Source organism: Eublepharis macularius, chromosome 2, assembly GCF_028583425.1.
Source record: "Eublepharis macularius isolate TG4126 chromosome 2, MPM_Emac_v1.0, whole genome shotgun sequence".
Lineage (NCBI taxonomy): Eukaryota > Metazoa > Chordata > Lepidosauria > Squamata > Eublepharidae > Eublepharis > Eublepharis macularius.
The window spans coordinates 67,262,267-67,280,546 of NC_072791.1; the positions used below are offsets into that span (position 1 = coordinate 67,262,267).

At 40.4% G+C, this 18,280-nt stretch overlaps 1 protein-coding gene across 1 annotated transcript in view; it reads left to right on the forward strand.

The window, feature by feature from the left end:
* The window catches only part of TYRO3 (TYRO3 protein tyrosine kinase), an 87,665-nt gene extending 70,922 nt beyond the window's left edge, over nt 1-16,743 (forward strand). Inside the window, exons 16-19 of the mRNA XM_054971726.1 lie at nt 570-679; nt 4,198-4,357; nt 8,383-8,519; nt 12,174-16,743. Coding sequence (XP_054827701.1) covers nt 570-679; nt 4,198-4,357; nt 8,383-8,519; nt 12,174-12,546 — 780 coding nt within the window. The 3' untranslated portion in view covers nt 12,547-16,743. The remainder of the gene's footprint in view (nt 1-569; nt 680-4,197; nt 4,358-8,382; nt 8,520-12,173) is intronic.
* Nucleotides 16,744-18,280: the final 1,537 nt, after the last annotated feature.

An 18,280-nucleotide genomic window follows, 5' to 3' on the forward strand; every position in this document is an offset into this window, starting at 1 on the left:
TACCAGCATCTCAATGGAAGAATAGATTCTAAGATCACATTTTGGGTTGAAGCTTTGTTTTACTGGGTGGCTTTGGGCCAGTCGCTCTTTTTCAACCTAGCCTAGCTTCCATGGATGTTGTGAGCATAAAATGGAGGATAAGGGAACCATGTACACAACCTTAAGCTTTTTGGAGAAAGAGCAGGCTAAAAACGTAACAAATAAATTCCCCATAGGGAAAAAACCTCCCTGTATAAAGAAAGCAAGTCAGAAAGAATTGCTCTAGCCAAGCCTTCAGACATACTTCTTTTCTGTGTGGTGGGAGTGAGTGTTGTATAGGGCTGGACTTGTGTAGTTAGTGTGGCTCTTGGCCACAAGCCCTCTGTTCAGCCAGAACACATGAAATATCCCCAAAAAAGAAATTGTAAGAGAATAGAGCTAGCACTCCCCATATCCCTCTTTGGTGTCTAGTTCATTGAATTACCTACCTTATCACTCGTCACTATCTCTAGAGTTAATAATGGCCTAAATACCTGGACACAGTGTCATTTTCCCAATAACCTTATACTAATTGTGCTTCTTTTCTGTAGAACCTGCCTCTTCAGACACTTTTAAAGTTTATGATCGATATTGCCAGTGGCATGGAGTATCTGAGCTCCAAAAACTTCATTCACAGGGATTTAGCTGCTCGGAACTGCATGTAAGTCAATATTCTTCTAGGCTAACTAAAACATTTGCAGAGATTGAGAAACACCAGGAAGGTGGGCTGAGAAATGCAAAACCTTGAAGGGTTGGAGTGAACTGCTCTTACCTCCCCTGATTGGGAAATGGAGAGTCTTTGCACACTCTTAAAAAAACATTGCAGAGAAGTCAAATGACTTCCCTCTCCCTTAGTACATCCACTGCATTATCCTAGCACTCAAACCATTGTTTTAAGTTGGTGGGGAAATGTCATTTTTCTCCCCAAGCAGTCACAAGCTGCGTATATTTGTTTTGGGGGTTATCCAGTGTTAAGACACGGCAGGAATGCCATGGGCCTCTCTTTCACAGTGCCACAGGGTATGAGCCTCACAGTCTCCCCAGCTTATCCCTGTGCCATTGTTTTATGAATGAGATAGGTTCTAAGCAGTGCTGGTGGACAGCACTGGTGAGAACAGGTTACCCCCACTTTCCTGCAGGAGCCAGTTATTATGAGCCTCCAACAGGTGATTCCAAACATTGGATTAAAAGCCACACAACATGCACAGCCACACTGAGGAGCAGAAAGTGAGCAGAAGGGACATGCATGACATTGTAGCTATGGATTTGTTTGCCTTGGCCTCTTCTTTCAAATGAGGCACAAGGCAGCATTGGTGGGAGCTAATGGGTTACAGCCAATGAGGAGATGCAGCAAGGGCTATATAAGTATACCATGCCTCTTTCAGGTGGACTTTTGCTGTCTGCATATGAACTGCCCAACTTCCATGGGAATATCACAGGATTCGCTGGTTGCCAATTTTGGGCGAGGCAGAATTTTTTTTTGGTTCCCCTGATTGGCTATGAGGGAACTTTTTTTCACCTGCTAAGCAATGCTTCTAGAAAGGGGGTGTTTTCAGTTAAGCAGGCCTGGTCTTAGCTGGTTAGGCCATACCTAGTTAGGCAGGAATTGGGTAGTTTGCTCATGGTAGGGATGATTGGCAAGCACTCTGAGGCATCAGGCGTGATGGAAGTTGTGCCCAGAACATCCCAGAACAGGGATGGGTTTGGCAAGGACTCCTTTGGTGCTGAGGACCATCTTTCCTAACCTGGTAGAAGCCTTACAGTGAATCAGGGAAGGTTGATGAGGCTTTGCACCTCTCAGCACATTGTATGTGCATATGAGGATAAACAAGGCCGGTGGAATCTGCTGGGCCAAATTCAAAGCCAGGGTGGATCTCCCCAACAAAGGCAGCCATTGGTTGTCTGTCTAGCACTGTCCACCCTTTAAATATGTTAGCATATTTTAATAAATTATGACATATATCAGCTATTTAAATAAAACCAGTTAAACCCATGTTGTGGTCTGATGTCTTTATTTGGAAGTGCTGGGGCAATCCTCCCTTTCTGCCTTTTTCCATCACCAGAGAACAGCCATGGGGCATTTTCACTCACCTTTCTTTCTTTGCTGTGCTATATGGCTGTTTGTCCATGGGGGCGTCCTCAGACCGTTAGCACTGTCTTTTTCGAAGCTGACTGGCAGCTGCTGGGGGAAGGGAGAGCAGGGAAAAATTTGCTTCTGCCAGCACCTTTCACTGGCACTGCATAGAAACCAGCTCATTAACTTGTTAAATATCTTTGGTGGGTGTGAACTCTCCTGCTGAAGTTCTTCAACATGACTAACAAAAGAACAGCAAACTCATACACTCTCCCTCCTACGTGGTACAGCATCTCAGGGACCTGGTGAAATTGATTCAGGAAGACAAGGAAAGGAGGATCTTGACAAATAAGGAGCCTGTTAAAATTTGACTCAGGGAAGGAACTCTGGGGGGAAAAAAACCCTGTATAAAGGAAGTGTCAGCCTGGCTCTTCCTAAGCAGCAACCCCTCCCTCAAGCCATTCATTTGGGATTGCATCTTGCAGTACATGTTCTTGTTCCAGTGCCATGAGTATAGCTCTTCACATTTTAAAAGACATGTTTTGCAACAGCATCTGAAAAGCTTTTTGAGAGGGAAAACCTCATAGATATGGAGAGGAATAGGACATTGCTATAGATATCTCTTTTTTAATATGTACTAGCTACACCACGTTATCATGATAGATAAAGTTACTTAATAACTATAGTCACAGAACAATTAACAAAACAAGCAGCAGGAAAGCTTGATGGCAAACAGGTTGCCCACTGGATGCAAACCTTCAGAGCAACCTTAATTTTTACTAAGGCGCTTCTAAAAGAGAACAGTCTTGTATAATTTCCAGAATCAAGGGAACTAATGCTTCTCCCCAGAAGGTGTGTGTTCAGGGGGATTGGGCTTTCCTACATAGATCACCTATATACACACTGACGCATCCAAAGAAGTAAGCTTCAACTCACAAAGGGCTATGGTGAAATAAATGGTGTTAGTCTTCATGTTGTTTTTGGACTTCTGTTTAATTTCCTAAATGAAGGCATCCAAAGCTCTGAGCATTTCAGCTGATGCAAGGGCTTTTTGTTGCATCTCTGTCCACTGTGGTACCATTATGACTTTGTACATGCACTTCTGTAGTTCTAAGCCTCTGTTGCATTTTGAAAGCGCGGAACATTACAGAAGTTAATTCAGGAAAGGCATACCATTTTGATGGAATGACTTACCTTTTTTTCCTTGGAAAATAACATCAAAGCCAAGGCACAGATGGGATAGCTTCAGCTAGGTTACAACTAAGATACAAGCAAATGAAAATAAGTTAAGATAAATGTAAGCTTAGCCCCCAAATAAGATCAGCTCTGACTTGCTGGGAAGCAAAATAAGGGTTCTCCAGACATCCAACTCATGGGCCCTGTACTTCTGTAGAAACAGTGACCTTAAAATAATTGGACATTAACAACTCTATGAGGCTGTTGCTGTTTGAAGGAACTAATCCTCTGATTGTCTTCTTTTCCCACCCTGAAATTCAGCCACACAGCTTCCTTAGTGTTAAAGAATTTGCTTGCTTCCATTCTGTTCCTGCCCCTCCAAACCTGTCCTGCAAGAGCTCTCTGTTCTGAATCTGATACTTCATACATGTTCTCATTAAGGGAAGAGTCTGCAAAGAGGCAGGGTGGTTTGTGCTTTTGCAAGATGCATTCGCACTGACTGAGTACAGACACAGGCAGAGTAGAAGTATCCCAATATACTACATCAGCAGGGACCATCTCAGTCTTGTCTGTGGTTTGTCAGATGAAGATTAGATTATATCATCTTAACACAAATTCTTGGAGGAGCAAGATGAAGTGATGAGACTTTTTTGATTTGAAACAGGTGCCCTCCCTTATTTTCAGGGCTTAGCACATTTTCCCCCCTGAGCAAAATAGCTGGAGATGACATCCCATTCACTAGATGGGGACGCCCTTGGTTTACCAGTGGCCTGAAACTTGTCCAGTAAATTGTACTTTTTAGTCTCTCTGAGTACCTGACATGAAGCCTTGCTGAGACAGAAGGAAAAAGGTAGCTTTTGAAACAGGTGATTTATATCAGCTGCATCTAATTTGCTGATTTTCTTGAGTTCTCCTTTGGTTTCTTTTAGGCTGGATGAAAACATGAACGTGTGTGTTGCTGATTTTGGGCTCTCAAAGAAAATCTACAGTGGAGACTATTACCGTCAGGGCTGTGCCTCTAAACTGCCAGTAAAGTGGCTTGCACTGGAAAGCCTTGCGGACAATCTTTACACAACACACAGTGACGTGGTGAGTGTTTTTTTCTCTGCACAAGTGGCCTGACTCAGCTTTCAGTGAAGCTCACTCAAGCCAAAACCAGTACTGAAAATCTTGCAAAATATTGTAACGTCTGAAAGAGCAGTATGTGAAAATGACTGGGATCACATAAAGGCACTCTTAAATAACCCCCTTGAAAAGAGATGGGCTCCCTGCATTCTGTGGGGAAAACTCATTTTTTGTTGAAGGGAATAAAGTATTATAATACAAACTATATCATACTAAAATGGGCAAATATGTGGAATATGACATATAAATCCTTAAATAAAATGGTATAATTACTGGGCACAAATATAACCTGAGACCCAAACTAGATGGGGGTGGGGGTGGGAATCCATGTATATTTCTTCTTATATCCATTCATTTGAATCTCATACTGGGTGGATGGCCTATATTTTAATAAAAACTTTTTCTTCCAACCTGGTTCTGACATCAGACATGAGTCAGGGTGGAAAAACGGGGCTGAAAGCAGCAGAGCTGAATGAGATGATGGAGGTGGCAGGATTTAGTTCCCGTTGTCTGCTGTGACGGACTGCACTTTTTAAAAGCCTGAAAGGGCTGTACAAACAGCTGAAGGATTGTTGAGGGTTAATCACTCACATATGCAGAGAACTTGTGAGTGACAGGCTACTCCAAGGGATCTAACTGGGTAGTATGAACTGGAAAGAGGAGGGTCTGTTTTCATCCCTAGCTGAGAGACAGATTGAGTGTGAAGAGATGAAAGATGGAGTCCTAACGGAGAGCCGTTTTAACACTGACAGGAGAACTGGGGAAAAGTGGACAAGGAAGTTTGGGAAGTGGATGCAGACTCCCATTTGGGACAAAGAAAAGGGATAGATCTTCTAAGGAGAGGAGGTTTTCCCTACTTAGTCAAACAGGGAAGTAGCTCTAGAGAGTGAAGAGATCCCTGTTCGGGTGTTGTTGGAAACTGCCTTTTGGAGACCTTAAGATTCAGTTAAAAACTGAAGGAAAGCACTGGTGTTTGAAGAGAAGGGGTTTGGGGTACTAGAAAGTGGGTACCAGCATTCTTAAACCCAAAAGAGAAAGAGAATACTAAAAGTAAGTGTATTAGAGTGTTTGGGGAAAACACGGGAACAAAAGCCTCTAAATATAAACATTTAAATATCTGTGAAAAGCATAAGAACTAAAGTCTGTGTATGTACTAATTTTACCTCGGAGATTTCTATATTGAATTACCTCAGATTTTCAGTCCCTGATTTCACCTGACTTTTCCTCTCTAAAATAAATAAAATAGTTATTTTTGAATTTTAAAAACGCCTCTAGTGCCATTTCTGCTGTTTAAGGACAGAGAAAGGGAAAGAGGCGGAGGAAGCGTTATATCTGCATTCTTTATTTTTATTTTTTTTGAAGGACCCCCACCCCATATCTGTCTATAAATGTGAAGAAGTAGACTCTTATATTAATTACGTTTGGATCCTTCCCCTCCTCATCACATCTAGGCTAAAGCAAATAACTGACTATTAACAATTATGGCAGAGTCTCTGGTAGGTAGAGTGCCATAATGGGAAGACCTCCTCAACACAGAAGCTCACTGGCCAGACTGTCTCTCAGTCTGAACTTTGCCATATGCTGCATGGAGAATGAATAGGCTATAAATATGAAAAATCAAAGGTAAAATGAAAGAATATTTTGGATCTTGTTAGTATGATTGTGCTGTGAAAGAAAGATTGCTCCCTCTAGTGTAAAGTTGTGGTAGTGCTAGATCATAAAGGGGAGTGTTTGTTTAAATACTGATCTGCAGGCAGGCAGAAAGAAGGAGAAAAAAGGTTTTATACCAGGCCAGCAGATTATTCTTGGGGGCCTTTTAGAATGGGCCATGGTTTCTACAGGTAAAGAATCAACCATGCCATATCGCACAATTTAATTTAGGATTATTTCTCTAAAGCGAGTACTGGGCAGGCCATACATAACGTCTGTGTCTAATTAATTTTATTTGTTGTGAGCATCAGAAGATATTCTGGATTTATGTGTTAAGAGGGTGAGGTAGGGTGAGTCTACCTGGAAGAGGCTGAAGGAGCATAAATCCTCCATCCTCCTTCTCCTGCTTGTCTCACTCCTCCTCCGCTTCTTTTCTGATGAAGGTGCAACAGTTGGGACCAGGTAGTTTAAACAAACTCACCCCTCCAGGTCAAATGAAGCCAAGTTGCAAGTTCTGGTGCTCATTAGCTTTTAAGATGAGGTTATGGCCCAGACTTCTAGGAGGTGTCTGAAGTTCAGCTCTCCTCCCTGCACTGTCTCTCTCCCCCCTTCCAGTCCTGTCACTGCTACCCCTTCATCCTTCCATTGCCTTCGGCACACCTTGAAGCAGACTAAAGAAATAGCACAAGTAGAGGTCAACGTTCAAGAGACTCAAGAGAGAAAGAAGGGAAGAGAAAAAGGATGGAAGGAATGCAAAGGTGACAAAAAAAGATTAGAAAAGGAGAGAGTGCAAATGATTGTGCAGACCTGAGAGAGAATAACTGAGGACTTTCAGCTTTTTATTTCAGTGGTGGCTTTATGTGATAAAAAGAGGATACTGCACATTTCTGAAGATATAGAATAACATTTATTTATCTGAAGAAGATAATTCAAAAATGCACTGCTAGCAGCCATCATAATATATGTTGTTCCTTAGAGCTCCAGCTTTTTAAATTGTGGCTATTTTTGTACATTATTCAAGTCTTGTGTATTTTTTCTATTCCTGTATTCTTGCAAGTAGTCATTGACTTATTTATATTCTGGTATGTACTTGTATATTTTCAAATAGATTTTGTAGTTATTTTTCATTATTTGTGGGTGTCAGGTTTTTCCTTTTTATGTGGTTACCCTTTATCATAGTTGTGCTGGAGGGTTGCCATTTTCTTTAATATCATCAACAGTAATGTTCCTGATTACCTTTATCAATTATTGCCGTATATAGGACTTCTACATCATTACCCAGAGAACAGTGTTTTCTGAGAATCAAGCTACATGTTAGATCAGTGATTAGTGACATTTTCTTTAAAAAGCAATCACAAGGAACCCTAATTTGGCTATTGCACTAAAAGCAGGAAGAGTAGTCTTCTCCCCTTCCTCATGCCATTGTCCTGATATAAACAGCCCCTTAAGCTGCTATTAGCTGTGGCATGGGTGGAAAAGGCTAACATCTGCCCTGCCCCAGCATCATGGCTCCTATCTACATTGGATCCTCTGTGGCTGCTTTTTAATATTAAAGTAAACATTGCTGCTCTCATATATAACCTTTGAGTTCTTTAGTAGAACCTTACAGTTTTTCCCAATACAAATTTCACTTCAGCCACACACCCAAGGTGACCATAGAGCCACCATTATTTTCTCCATATCAGAGCCTTGTACCACAGGGCAGGGATAATTATATTGGCCTATCTTTCTGGGCACGTGCAAGGATTACTGAAGGAAGGCCCAACTACTCAATACCCCCAACTCATTCTTTGTTTGTCCTCACCATCTGAAGCTAGATTGGTTGCAGCCTAACAAAAGGCCTTCTCTATTGTGGCACCAAATTATGGAATTCTCTCCCCAAGTAGATTCATCTTATCCCCCTTGAGTTATTGTCTTCCACCAGCAGATGAAGACTTATCAGTTCCATTTGGCATTCCCTTTCCGACCCTGCTTCTTGTTTATGTGCTTAAATTGTTTATATGTTTTGTTTAACTTTTTAATTTATTTTATAATGAGCATTTTTAAAAGTTTGTTTTAATTATTTTGATTGTTTGCCACCTTGGGGACCTTACATTGGGTGGAAAGTGCTCTTAAATAAATAAATATTTTTCATAAAATAATGCGAGGGGGAGAGAGATCCTGCATAACTAAAAGGAAAATTTCCCTTTCCTCAATATATCTAGGCTGATTCTCCCTCCATATTCCTAGTGACCCAAAGTGCTTAAGCTGAAAAATCCAATAAATCAGGTGAAAATAGTAGTCATATAAATAATTATTTAGCTACATTTCTCCCATGCGTTTCTGTTGTTCTATTTCAGTGGGCCTTTGGTGTGACTATGTGGGAAATTGTGACTCGAGGGCAAACTCCTTATGCAGGCATTGAGAATGCAGAAATTTACAACTACCTCATCAGTGGAAATAGACTGAAGCAACCGCCAGAGTGCCTGGAAGATGTGTGAGTAGTAGTTCATTAGCCCGTTTTGTTTACCCAGTAATGAGCTTAACTTCTGCAGAGCAGGTCACAGTGAAATAAGCAGAAGCTTCCTAAAAGCACAGCTATGCTTTTATACTTTGACAATCAACCAATCCTTTGTCGTAGAGGTAGAACATCCACTTTGCAAGCAAAGTGGCATCTGCTTTGGCATCTCCAGTTAGAAGGATCAAATGGTAGGCAATGTGGAAAGACCTCTGCCTGAGATGCTGGAGAGCCATTGCCGGTCAGAGCAGACAGTACTGACCTTGATAAACCAATGGTCTGATTTAGTATAAGGCAGCATCGTGTGTTCAGATAACTTGTTCAGCTTCTGTACAAGCTGAATACAAACAGGCTTTTTAAACTGGTGGGCTTGCACTTTTGACTTTAAATTCTGACATTTTGATCCTTTAAAAAGATACATATACATTGTGTGATCACACTGATTTGAACCAGTGTAATTGCCATCAGAACTGCTGTAGCATAGTGGTTAGGCTGCAAATCAGCACTCGGCTGGCTTGAATCTCACAACTGCCATGTACTCAGCAGGTGGACTTGGGTAAGCCACTCTTCTCAGCCCCAGCTCTTGAGCTGTATTGTGGGGATAATAATGACACTGACCTTGAGTAAAGAATTATGTGTAACTAGAAATGGAGTACAATATAGATTCAAGGCAAATAAAGTTGCTAAATGTATTTAATTTGCAATCTTATGCAGAGGTACTCTAGTCCACTGATTGCACTGTTAGTGTGGCTAATGTGCAACCTGATCCTGTCCATGTTTACTTAAAAGTAAGTACCTCTAAGTTTAATTGGGTTAGTCCCAAGTAAACAAGCATAGAATTACAGTCTTAAAGAAGAATGATATTAATTGCCTGCTGGAAAACAGTATCAGAATAATATGCACTGTTTGAAAGTGATGCTCTGCAGAATAAATTGGGTTATAATAATGGAGTTGGATAAGTTCCAATGCATCCGAGAAATCCGATATATCTCTATCAGAAAATAATTTGTTAAAATTGGGATTCGAAAAAGTCTTATCTGTTCTTTTTTTTAAAAGTCCTATAGTTATATTTAACCCAGAATTTATAATTATAAGTATTAAAATAATTTTTGGATATTAACAGAATAATCTGCTGTTCTTTAAGTTTGTCCTGCTGGGCTCTTTTAAAATTTGCCATTCTATTTGAGCCCTGCACATGCTTCAAAACAGAGATCTATCAATTGATCGATCTCTCGAGCGTATGGAAGCTATTCAGTGCCATTCTAAGCAGTCTCACTGTTCGAAGCCCAGTGACTTTGATGGGCTTTGAAGGAGGTAACTCTGTTTAGGATAGCACTAAAGTTCATTTATAGTAGGGAAAATGCATAAAAAGCAGAAAGATCAAAATGTGTTGCATTGAGTACAGTGTCAGACTCGGAGTAGGGAGACCCGGGTTCAACTCCCTTCTCTGCAGTGGAAGCTTGCTGGGTGACCTTGGGCCAGTCATACACTCTCAGCCTAACCTACCTCCCCATGTTGTTGTGAAGATAACATGGAGAGGAGAACAATGTAAGCCACTTGTGGTCCCCATTGGGGAGAAAGGTAAGGTATAAACAAAGTATATAAATAAAAAAAAATAACCATCATAGGGCTTTAGATTGCAGCTGCTTATACGATTGCCTCTGTGCGCTGCATACAAGTGCATAGATAGACAAATGAAGGAATGTGGAATACAGATCCAAAAGGTGCATCCTCCAAGGCCAGGATGCAGAGAACTATATACGGGCTTTCTTTGTGGTGGCCCCCACCCTATGGAACGGCCTGCCTGAGGAGGTCAGGAGAGCCCCCATGCTCCTGGCTTTCCGCAAACAATGCAAAACCAAATTATTCAAAAAAGCTTTTTTTCAGATAGGAGGGCGGTATTGTAGGGAGGGGGTCTCAGATGTTTTGCTAATGAGTTAGGAACCATAGACTTCACCATTATGCTGCCTTGCATATTATCTGTTGCTTTAAATATGTACTCCTATATACTGCCTGTGCTTCATGTTGGTTAATGTCAGTCCTAGAATTGATTATGTTCTGTTTCAGCAATTCTTCAACCCCATATTGGATCCTTGCTAATGGATGGTCTTTGTAAACTTTGTAAACTAATGGTCTTTATAAACTTGTATTCATTTACCCTATGACATTGTTTATGGAAATGTTCTTTACACTGTATGAAAATGCCTGCCCTTGTCCTTGCTACTGATTGTACTAATCTCACACTATGTAATCTGCCTTGAGTCTCAGCGAGAAAGGCAGACTATAAATGACATACATACATAAATTTTATGAGCCAAAAGGGCTTTAGATTTGTTTTTCTGAATCAGACCCCTTCCTTGGTTGCCAGGCAAGCTGCATTTTAATCTGATGAGAATTTCAGAAGCAGCTTGAGATTACCTGAAGTCTACTATTAAAAGAAATGCGAAGGAAAAAACATATGCAGAACTAGGGCAACCATGCCCTTGTGTAAGGCTAAATTGCAATTTGCATCCCAGATTCAGGACCAGCCCTTCTGTTAGGCAGGGTGAAGTAGGCTGTCTCAGGTGTTGGGGTTTAGTATTCAACTAATGATAGCCAGTGTGATATAATCGTTAGAATGTTAGAAATCCCCGCTCTGCCACAGAAACCTACAGGGCGATCTTGGGCCAGTTACACTCTCTAACTCTAACTCAGGGGAACAAAATAGAAGGGTCAAGTTACAACCTAAAATAAAATATATTTAGAAAGTATTTATTATAAATGTGCACATATATAGATTAAAAACAAATTTAAAACATAAGGCCTGAATGGGAGGCTAGATACATATGCTAAAACTTGCTAGAACATTCCCAATGTACAGATGATGATACAGTGCAATGACCAATATAAGCAGACCATGGTACAGTACAAAAACCGACCAGACGCATTTCGTCCCTAAGTGGTCAATTGTAAACTATTTATAATCAAACACACCCACACATACAGAAACCAATCATGACACGCTCCTGGTGTTTTATCCAAAACTCTTAGTATTGTGTGATAAAATACAATTGTGGCAGCAGACCCAGGACTGCAGTCACGCAATGTTATTGTAATCTGAGGTTTGGTTTCCAACGTATAAGGGTGTGTTACATCAATCTGCAGTAGATATAGAATTTGTGGGGACCTTTGGGTTGAGTTTGTGGGGACCTCTCCCCACACTTCCTTTTTCTTACACTCTCTAACTCAGCCTAACTCTCTATGCTCAGCCTAACTTACCTCACAGGGTTGATGTGAGGATAAAATGGGGGCAAGGAAAATGATGGGTCTCCATTGGGCAGAAAAGGTGGGGCATAAGTGAAATAAAAGGCCGTACATTACTGGGTTTAGAAAAGTATTTAGTATATTCTATTTTGCCAACCTAGGATGCCATCTGAATTTTCTGATTCCAGTACCAAAATTACTTAGGCCATCACTGCTCAGATTGCAGAGTTTAAGTCTGCCACATTTGTTAATCCAGTTCTGTATGCATTGCTTTTTCAAGTTACTTCTATGTTGCTAACAGCGAGGTTTACTCAAACAGCTTTTCTTAAAATGTAGGAGAATGAGCGCTCCCAGGTTTATTTTCTCAGTGCCTTTTACTCTGTCTTGCAGCTACGATCTCATGTGCAGATGCTGGCATTCGGAACCGAAGCTACGCCCAAGCTTTGGAGCCCTGAAATTGCAGCTGGAAATGATCTTGGCCAGACTGACTTTGCTCTCTTCCAGTCAAGATCCCCTGTATGTCAACATTGGGAAGCCACAAGAAACTTCCAGGAATAACCCCATAATTGACTGTCCCTTTGGAACTTTGGGCAGTGAGGTGAACACTGTAGGAGCAGCTGCTGCAGTTACTAGTGACTATCGCTACATCTTGAGCCCCTTGTGCCTTGGGAATGATGCTGAAAGAGAAAGACACCTGGATGCATCAGAAGGGGAGGCTAGGAGCCTTCTTTATGATTTGGAGATGGGAGAAAAACCATGTTAGTGTGGGGGAAAAGACATTTTTATATCCTCCAATAAGACATGTTTTATCTCTGTCATCAAACAGTACTGCTTTATATAAAACACTTGTAGGCCGCTTTGAACCAGCATCATGTGGGCTCCTTCTGTAGCTGCCTACAGCTGCTTGGTTGCTATAGCTGACAGTTCAAAAGGGTCGTGAAGCCTGATCTTCTCTTGGCCTTTTGATGGGAGGCTCAACAGTGAGACAGGCCCCAGCTATTACAGCCAATGAGTGCTTAATTGCCTACAGAATTCTCACTAAGTACTGAAGTCAAGTGGGATGCTAGTCAGTATTTTCTGTTTCTTGAAGATATTTTTCCAGCTCTGGGTAAACAAGATTGGGACCAACGTATCTGGAAATTATGATCCGGCAGGTATTCTCGTTGATGTATACTCTCCTTCAGGGTAGGAGGGAGAGAAAGCCTCCTTTAGCAGTACTGCCTAGACCTCTTGTCTACCTCAGTGGTTCTCAAACAATGGGATCTATATGGCTGCTTCTGTAAAAAGAAGAAACATTCTGCCCTTTTCTCCAAGTGGTGGTCTGTGGACAGATGTAGGCATCCCTCAAGCCTTACTAAGCAGCTAAACAATTCCACCCCCTACTACATATCTTTACTTTCTAATACTTTATCATTGACATAAAATGGGTTATGATCAAATTTGCCATTGAGAGCAAAACTAAGGGGGGTGATAAATGCAGGTGGACATTAACCAAGCTTCAAACAGTTTGTAAGAGAACAGTGCAGAAAAAGTGGGCAATGTGTGGAATAAATTGATACTAAATCATGCAGAGCTTTGTATAACAAGACAGGAAAGCAAAATGCATATAGAAAAAAGAGATCTATAGTGAACATAAGAGGCAGCACTTTTATTAAAAATGAACAGAATTTCTTTCTATCCTACCACCCTATTTTCACCCTATTTTTTTTAATGAGCAGAAGCTTATAAGAAGGAAACTGGTAAACTGACATCATGAGAAAAATCAGATGCCAATGAGATGCTTTCTATGTGAAGAAATGGTTTGAGAATCACTGGCTTACCTGACTAGAGGCTCTTCTGGCATTCTGTATAAGTTCAGCTGCTTTATAACATAGCTTCTGATATTTTGGCAACATTCCAGAGGGACATACTCATTTTTTTAAAACTCTCATTTTTCAAACCAATCTGCCTGATTAATTGCAAAGAAGAATAACACATGCTTTTTAAAAAAAAGATGGAATACATGTGTAAATCAATGTATTTGTACAGCTGTTCCTAACATAGAACATGACATCTTATTATGGCTGCCTGAATTTTTTGCATACTTAAATTCTTCCTCTCTGTTTGAAGGACTCCCTGATGCTGTGATATTCAGCATGCAACAGAGTCATATCAGATGTGATGCAATTGAAGTTAGGATATTTGTCAGTCCGACTGATTTCCAAAAGAGTGTGTATATTTCATACTCTCCTGTTGAAATCAATGGGACTTAAAATACCTGATTTTTTTCTGGAACATCCCCATTATTTGCAGGCTGCAGATCCTTCAGAAGCAGTCTGCACAACAAAATTGCAGAGAGTGAAAAAAAAATGCCACAGACAGGTCTTGTTAATCATGGTTACTTGTTAGCTATTTTAATTCACCATTTAATGAGTAGCTGTTTCTTTGAAGCTAAAATCATCAATCAGGTCCTTTTGAGGGACACTGACACGGCCCTTTATACAAATCACTTAAACATATCAGGTTTTAACCTTCCTTGGTCACATAAATAGCATGGTTAAAGGTGGCAATAGAACCAAAGTGTGTTTAAAGAACAAAGAGGTCATTTTACATCTTCTTTTACTATTCCAGAAAACATAATTCATATAAATAAAAATCTGATCCTGCATTCCATTTCTGCCACACTCTAGCTTCACCTTTCACTATCATTAAGAAATAGAAGCCGGAGGGGCAGGGGGCTATGCAGCTGTATGCTGTGCATGCACTACTCTTAAGTTACTCTCCTCCCATTCCGTGGGACAAAGAAAATGGGTTGTACTGAGCAAGACTTCTGGTAATGGGGTACATCACCATGGACACATTTACACCACCCAGCAGCATCAGTGAGCTCCTTTTACTCTCTACCATGTAAAAATGTATTTCCTTCAAGCCTGTGAAAAAAATGCTTACTTAGCCCTTAATACCATGTATCATAGGCAACGATCCTAAATGCACTAACTAGGGAATAAATCCCATTGAAGTCAGTGAGATTTATTGCTCTGAAAGCAGCTACTAAGGTCCAAAGGAGACATGATGGTAGCACCCATGCTTAACAACAACAACATTTGATTTATATACCACCCTTCAGGACATCTTAATGCACACTCAAAGCAGTTTACAAAATATGTTGTTATCCTCACAACAAACACCTGTGAGGTGGGTGGGGCTGAGAGAGCTAGAAGCTGTGACTGACCCAAGGTCACCATCATTAAAAATTGCTCATCATTAAAAATTGGATACATGCAGCACTCACAGTAGACATGATCAATCAAAATGACCTCCCCTCATAATGCGATTGCCTCCTAAGGTCCATTGAGGAGGGATGCAGAGAAGAGGCACAATGTGTTACATTGTTTATTGGATCTTATAATAGATGGGGACATTCTTCCCTTAACTGCTTCCACATGAGGATACGAAAAGTTGCGCCCCCCCCCCATGGAATCAGACATGAGTAGGGTGGAGGTGTGAGGTGTTGGCGATTGTATAGCCTGCCCTTGCACCCCCTCCACATTACAGCTGAGATGTTGTTCTCAAAGCACTGCAGTTGAATTGGGGGGAGGAAAGTCCTTTAAGGTCTTAAAGTAGGGATGTGATGTTTAACTCCTTTCTGAAGGCAGTGCTTAGCTCTTCCTCTCTCCAAACTGGCTGCAGGAAAAAACATCCACATGGATAGTCCAACCATAGCCACCCTGTAGTTCCCCTTTGAGACAGAGCAAAGGAATTTTTTTTTTGCTCTGACTCGAAGGGGGAAGTATGGGAGTCTCACAAGGCATGCTCCGAATATGTCTTGTAGAAACTTCCCAGAAAATCAGGGGTATCCAAGTCAATGCATGGAGCAAAATCCCTATGTGGAAACAGCCCCACTATTCATTTTGATTATCAGCATTTTGCTAGTCAGTAAAACACGTCATCATGATACTCTGAGAACCTTACATAAATATACATTGAGAAATTGGGGGGGGGGGGGCTCATTTGAAACTTTTATCTATGCTTATGAGAACCAGACAGGGAGGAATGACTAATGTTATATATTTTGTATTACGTTATTGTGAAATAAGGCCCGAAATATTAGTATTCTCAGAAGCATTAATTAATCAATTGTCAAACAGCATGCTTGCTAAAACAGGTCATCATTTGTGCAGACATCATCCACAGCATTCATTTATTGCCTGTCGTATTTGGTTGTGCATACCAGCTTTTCATCATTGCAATGGCATGCTATCAAGACTAATAATTGGCATGGGGTTAATAAAATGGATGAGATACTAACAATATTATAATGGTGATTGAAAATAGTTGTGTATGGTAAATTATGAGACATCCATACTTGATGTTCTAGAATGAAGTGGTAGGTTTGGGGCCAAACAACAGTGTTCAAAATGATTACCCCCTGGACCATTGTGAGAAAGTCCCAAGTTTTAAATTTCATTTTCAGTTTGAGTCCAGACTTGAAATTACTATTCCACCATAGATAGAATCTGTGATTCTGATAGACTGCTTGAATTAAACCACCTGAAGCAAGAGTTCTACAGAAGCGTTTTGGATGGCCCACACAATAATTCAACATGAGCGTAGACAGAATTTTACGGGATGTTAGGCAGTGACCTCCCCCCTTTATTAAGCTTGTTTACAAGAGACACAGGAGAGTGGTGAAAGCCTAACTCTTAATGAAGAATGCCGCCATCTCACTAGACCTGTGCTCTCATGAATGTGCAGTATGAGACATGAAGTTTAATAGTTAAAAAGGCATAGTTAAAAAGTCCTATGCCTTTTTTGTTGTAACAACAAATCTTACATCAGTTCAATGGGATTTATTCCCAGGTAAATCTGCATAAGATTGCAGCATAAGTTTCCTGCAGCAGCCATTTAGAAAGAAAAGCAACTGTACATATAAAATCTAATTTTCTGAAGCACGTTATTTAGTTTTTATGCTTTTATAAAATAAAATAAATACTGTGTCCTAATGCTTGTCTTTTACTAATTCCCTGTCATCACTTTGAAATTGCTTTTCATGAGTTCTTTTTAAAAATTAACTAACTTAGTTGTCCCCGTTGCTTTGAACCAAAGTGCACTGTATCAAGTCACTACTGCCTTTTCCAGGCTAAATTGGTAAAGTTCAGGCCAAACTTTCAGAGTGCATTGCTACCATGGCCAGGCAATAGCAAGAAGCAGTTCCTGGTTTTATGTCACAATAGCTTGTATAGATTGCAGCTTCTCATATCTTCCAAAACTTGGTATCATGGGATATTCGTGGAGGTGAGACGGATGCCATGAAGGAGTTCCATTGCTATACGGATATTTCTAGTCCTTTCAGTATTGACTTTTCTGCAAAAAGGGCAGTATGTATAGACATCTGCTGATACACTGTTTCATTTATTCCAGAAAGATTATGCTATTTAAAAACAAACAGCTGTAGTACTACTAATGACTTTAGAGTAGCACAGTAAGGAGTCTTAATTTGTTGCTTGGCTTTGACAAATGGAATCTCTTTCTGTAGTGCACTAAAATGGAAGTTTTTCAGGTACATAGAGTTGACTATTTTTCCTACAGGAATATCTTTGCAGCCATGCTGCTCACACAACATTTTTAATATTACGTGGTTGCTCCTTTGCTCTGTGAAAACAACTCACATTTTTTCAATACTAGCTGGACTAGCACTTTTCAATATCCAACAACCAGAATGTTGGATGTGGGCCTGTGCTTGTCAGCAGCTTTTAGATGAGTAAATCAAATTTGCAGACAAGCCATGAAGCAAAAACTGTTCATCCAAATGATCTCAGCAAATCGCAGATAGAAAAATGTTCGAAGTAAAATTGCAAAATCAGACTTCCCAGATTTTTTTTTCATGTTAAGGTCTGTGAGAAAATTGCTCAAGGACAGAGGGTAGCAGGAAGCATCAGCTAAAGATTTCTTAAGATAATTTAGAAATTAGACCCTATACACAACCTTTTTAGTTAATTATGCACACACACACACACACACAAAAAGTTCTGCAACTTTACCCAGTTCAATACCTGGTATCTAGATTTTGCCAGAAAACAGTCTAATTACAACAAATGGTGTCCATTGCTTCAAGACCAATGAATAAAATTTATGTTGCAATGTATCATATTCCATTTCCATGAGAGCCTACATGTTTTTCATTCAAGTAGTGAAGAGCTCCACCTCATAAATTGCCATTTTTTACCCCTCACCAATGGCACATGCATACTATATTTAAAAAGCATGACTTTCAATTTGAGGGCCGTTACTGCTTCAAATTCCCTCCTCACCTAGATGTCTATGACAATGATATTCAACCTTTCTAGAACATGGTCCTATCTTTAACCCCCAGGCAACAGTATGGGGCCATTGATATTGGTCACATTACATGATATTGGTCACATTACAGGAATAGAAGCCAGTTACAACTTTTTGGGGAATGGGGGGGGGCCTCCACACTGCAAGCATTTGCAGAACATTGGCAGATCAACTGGCAG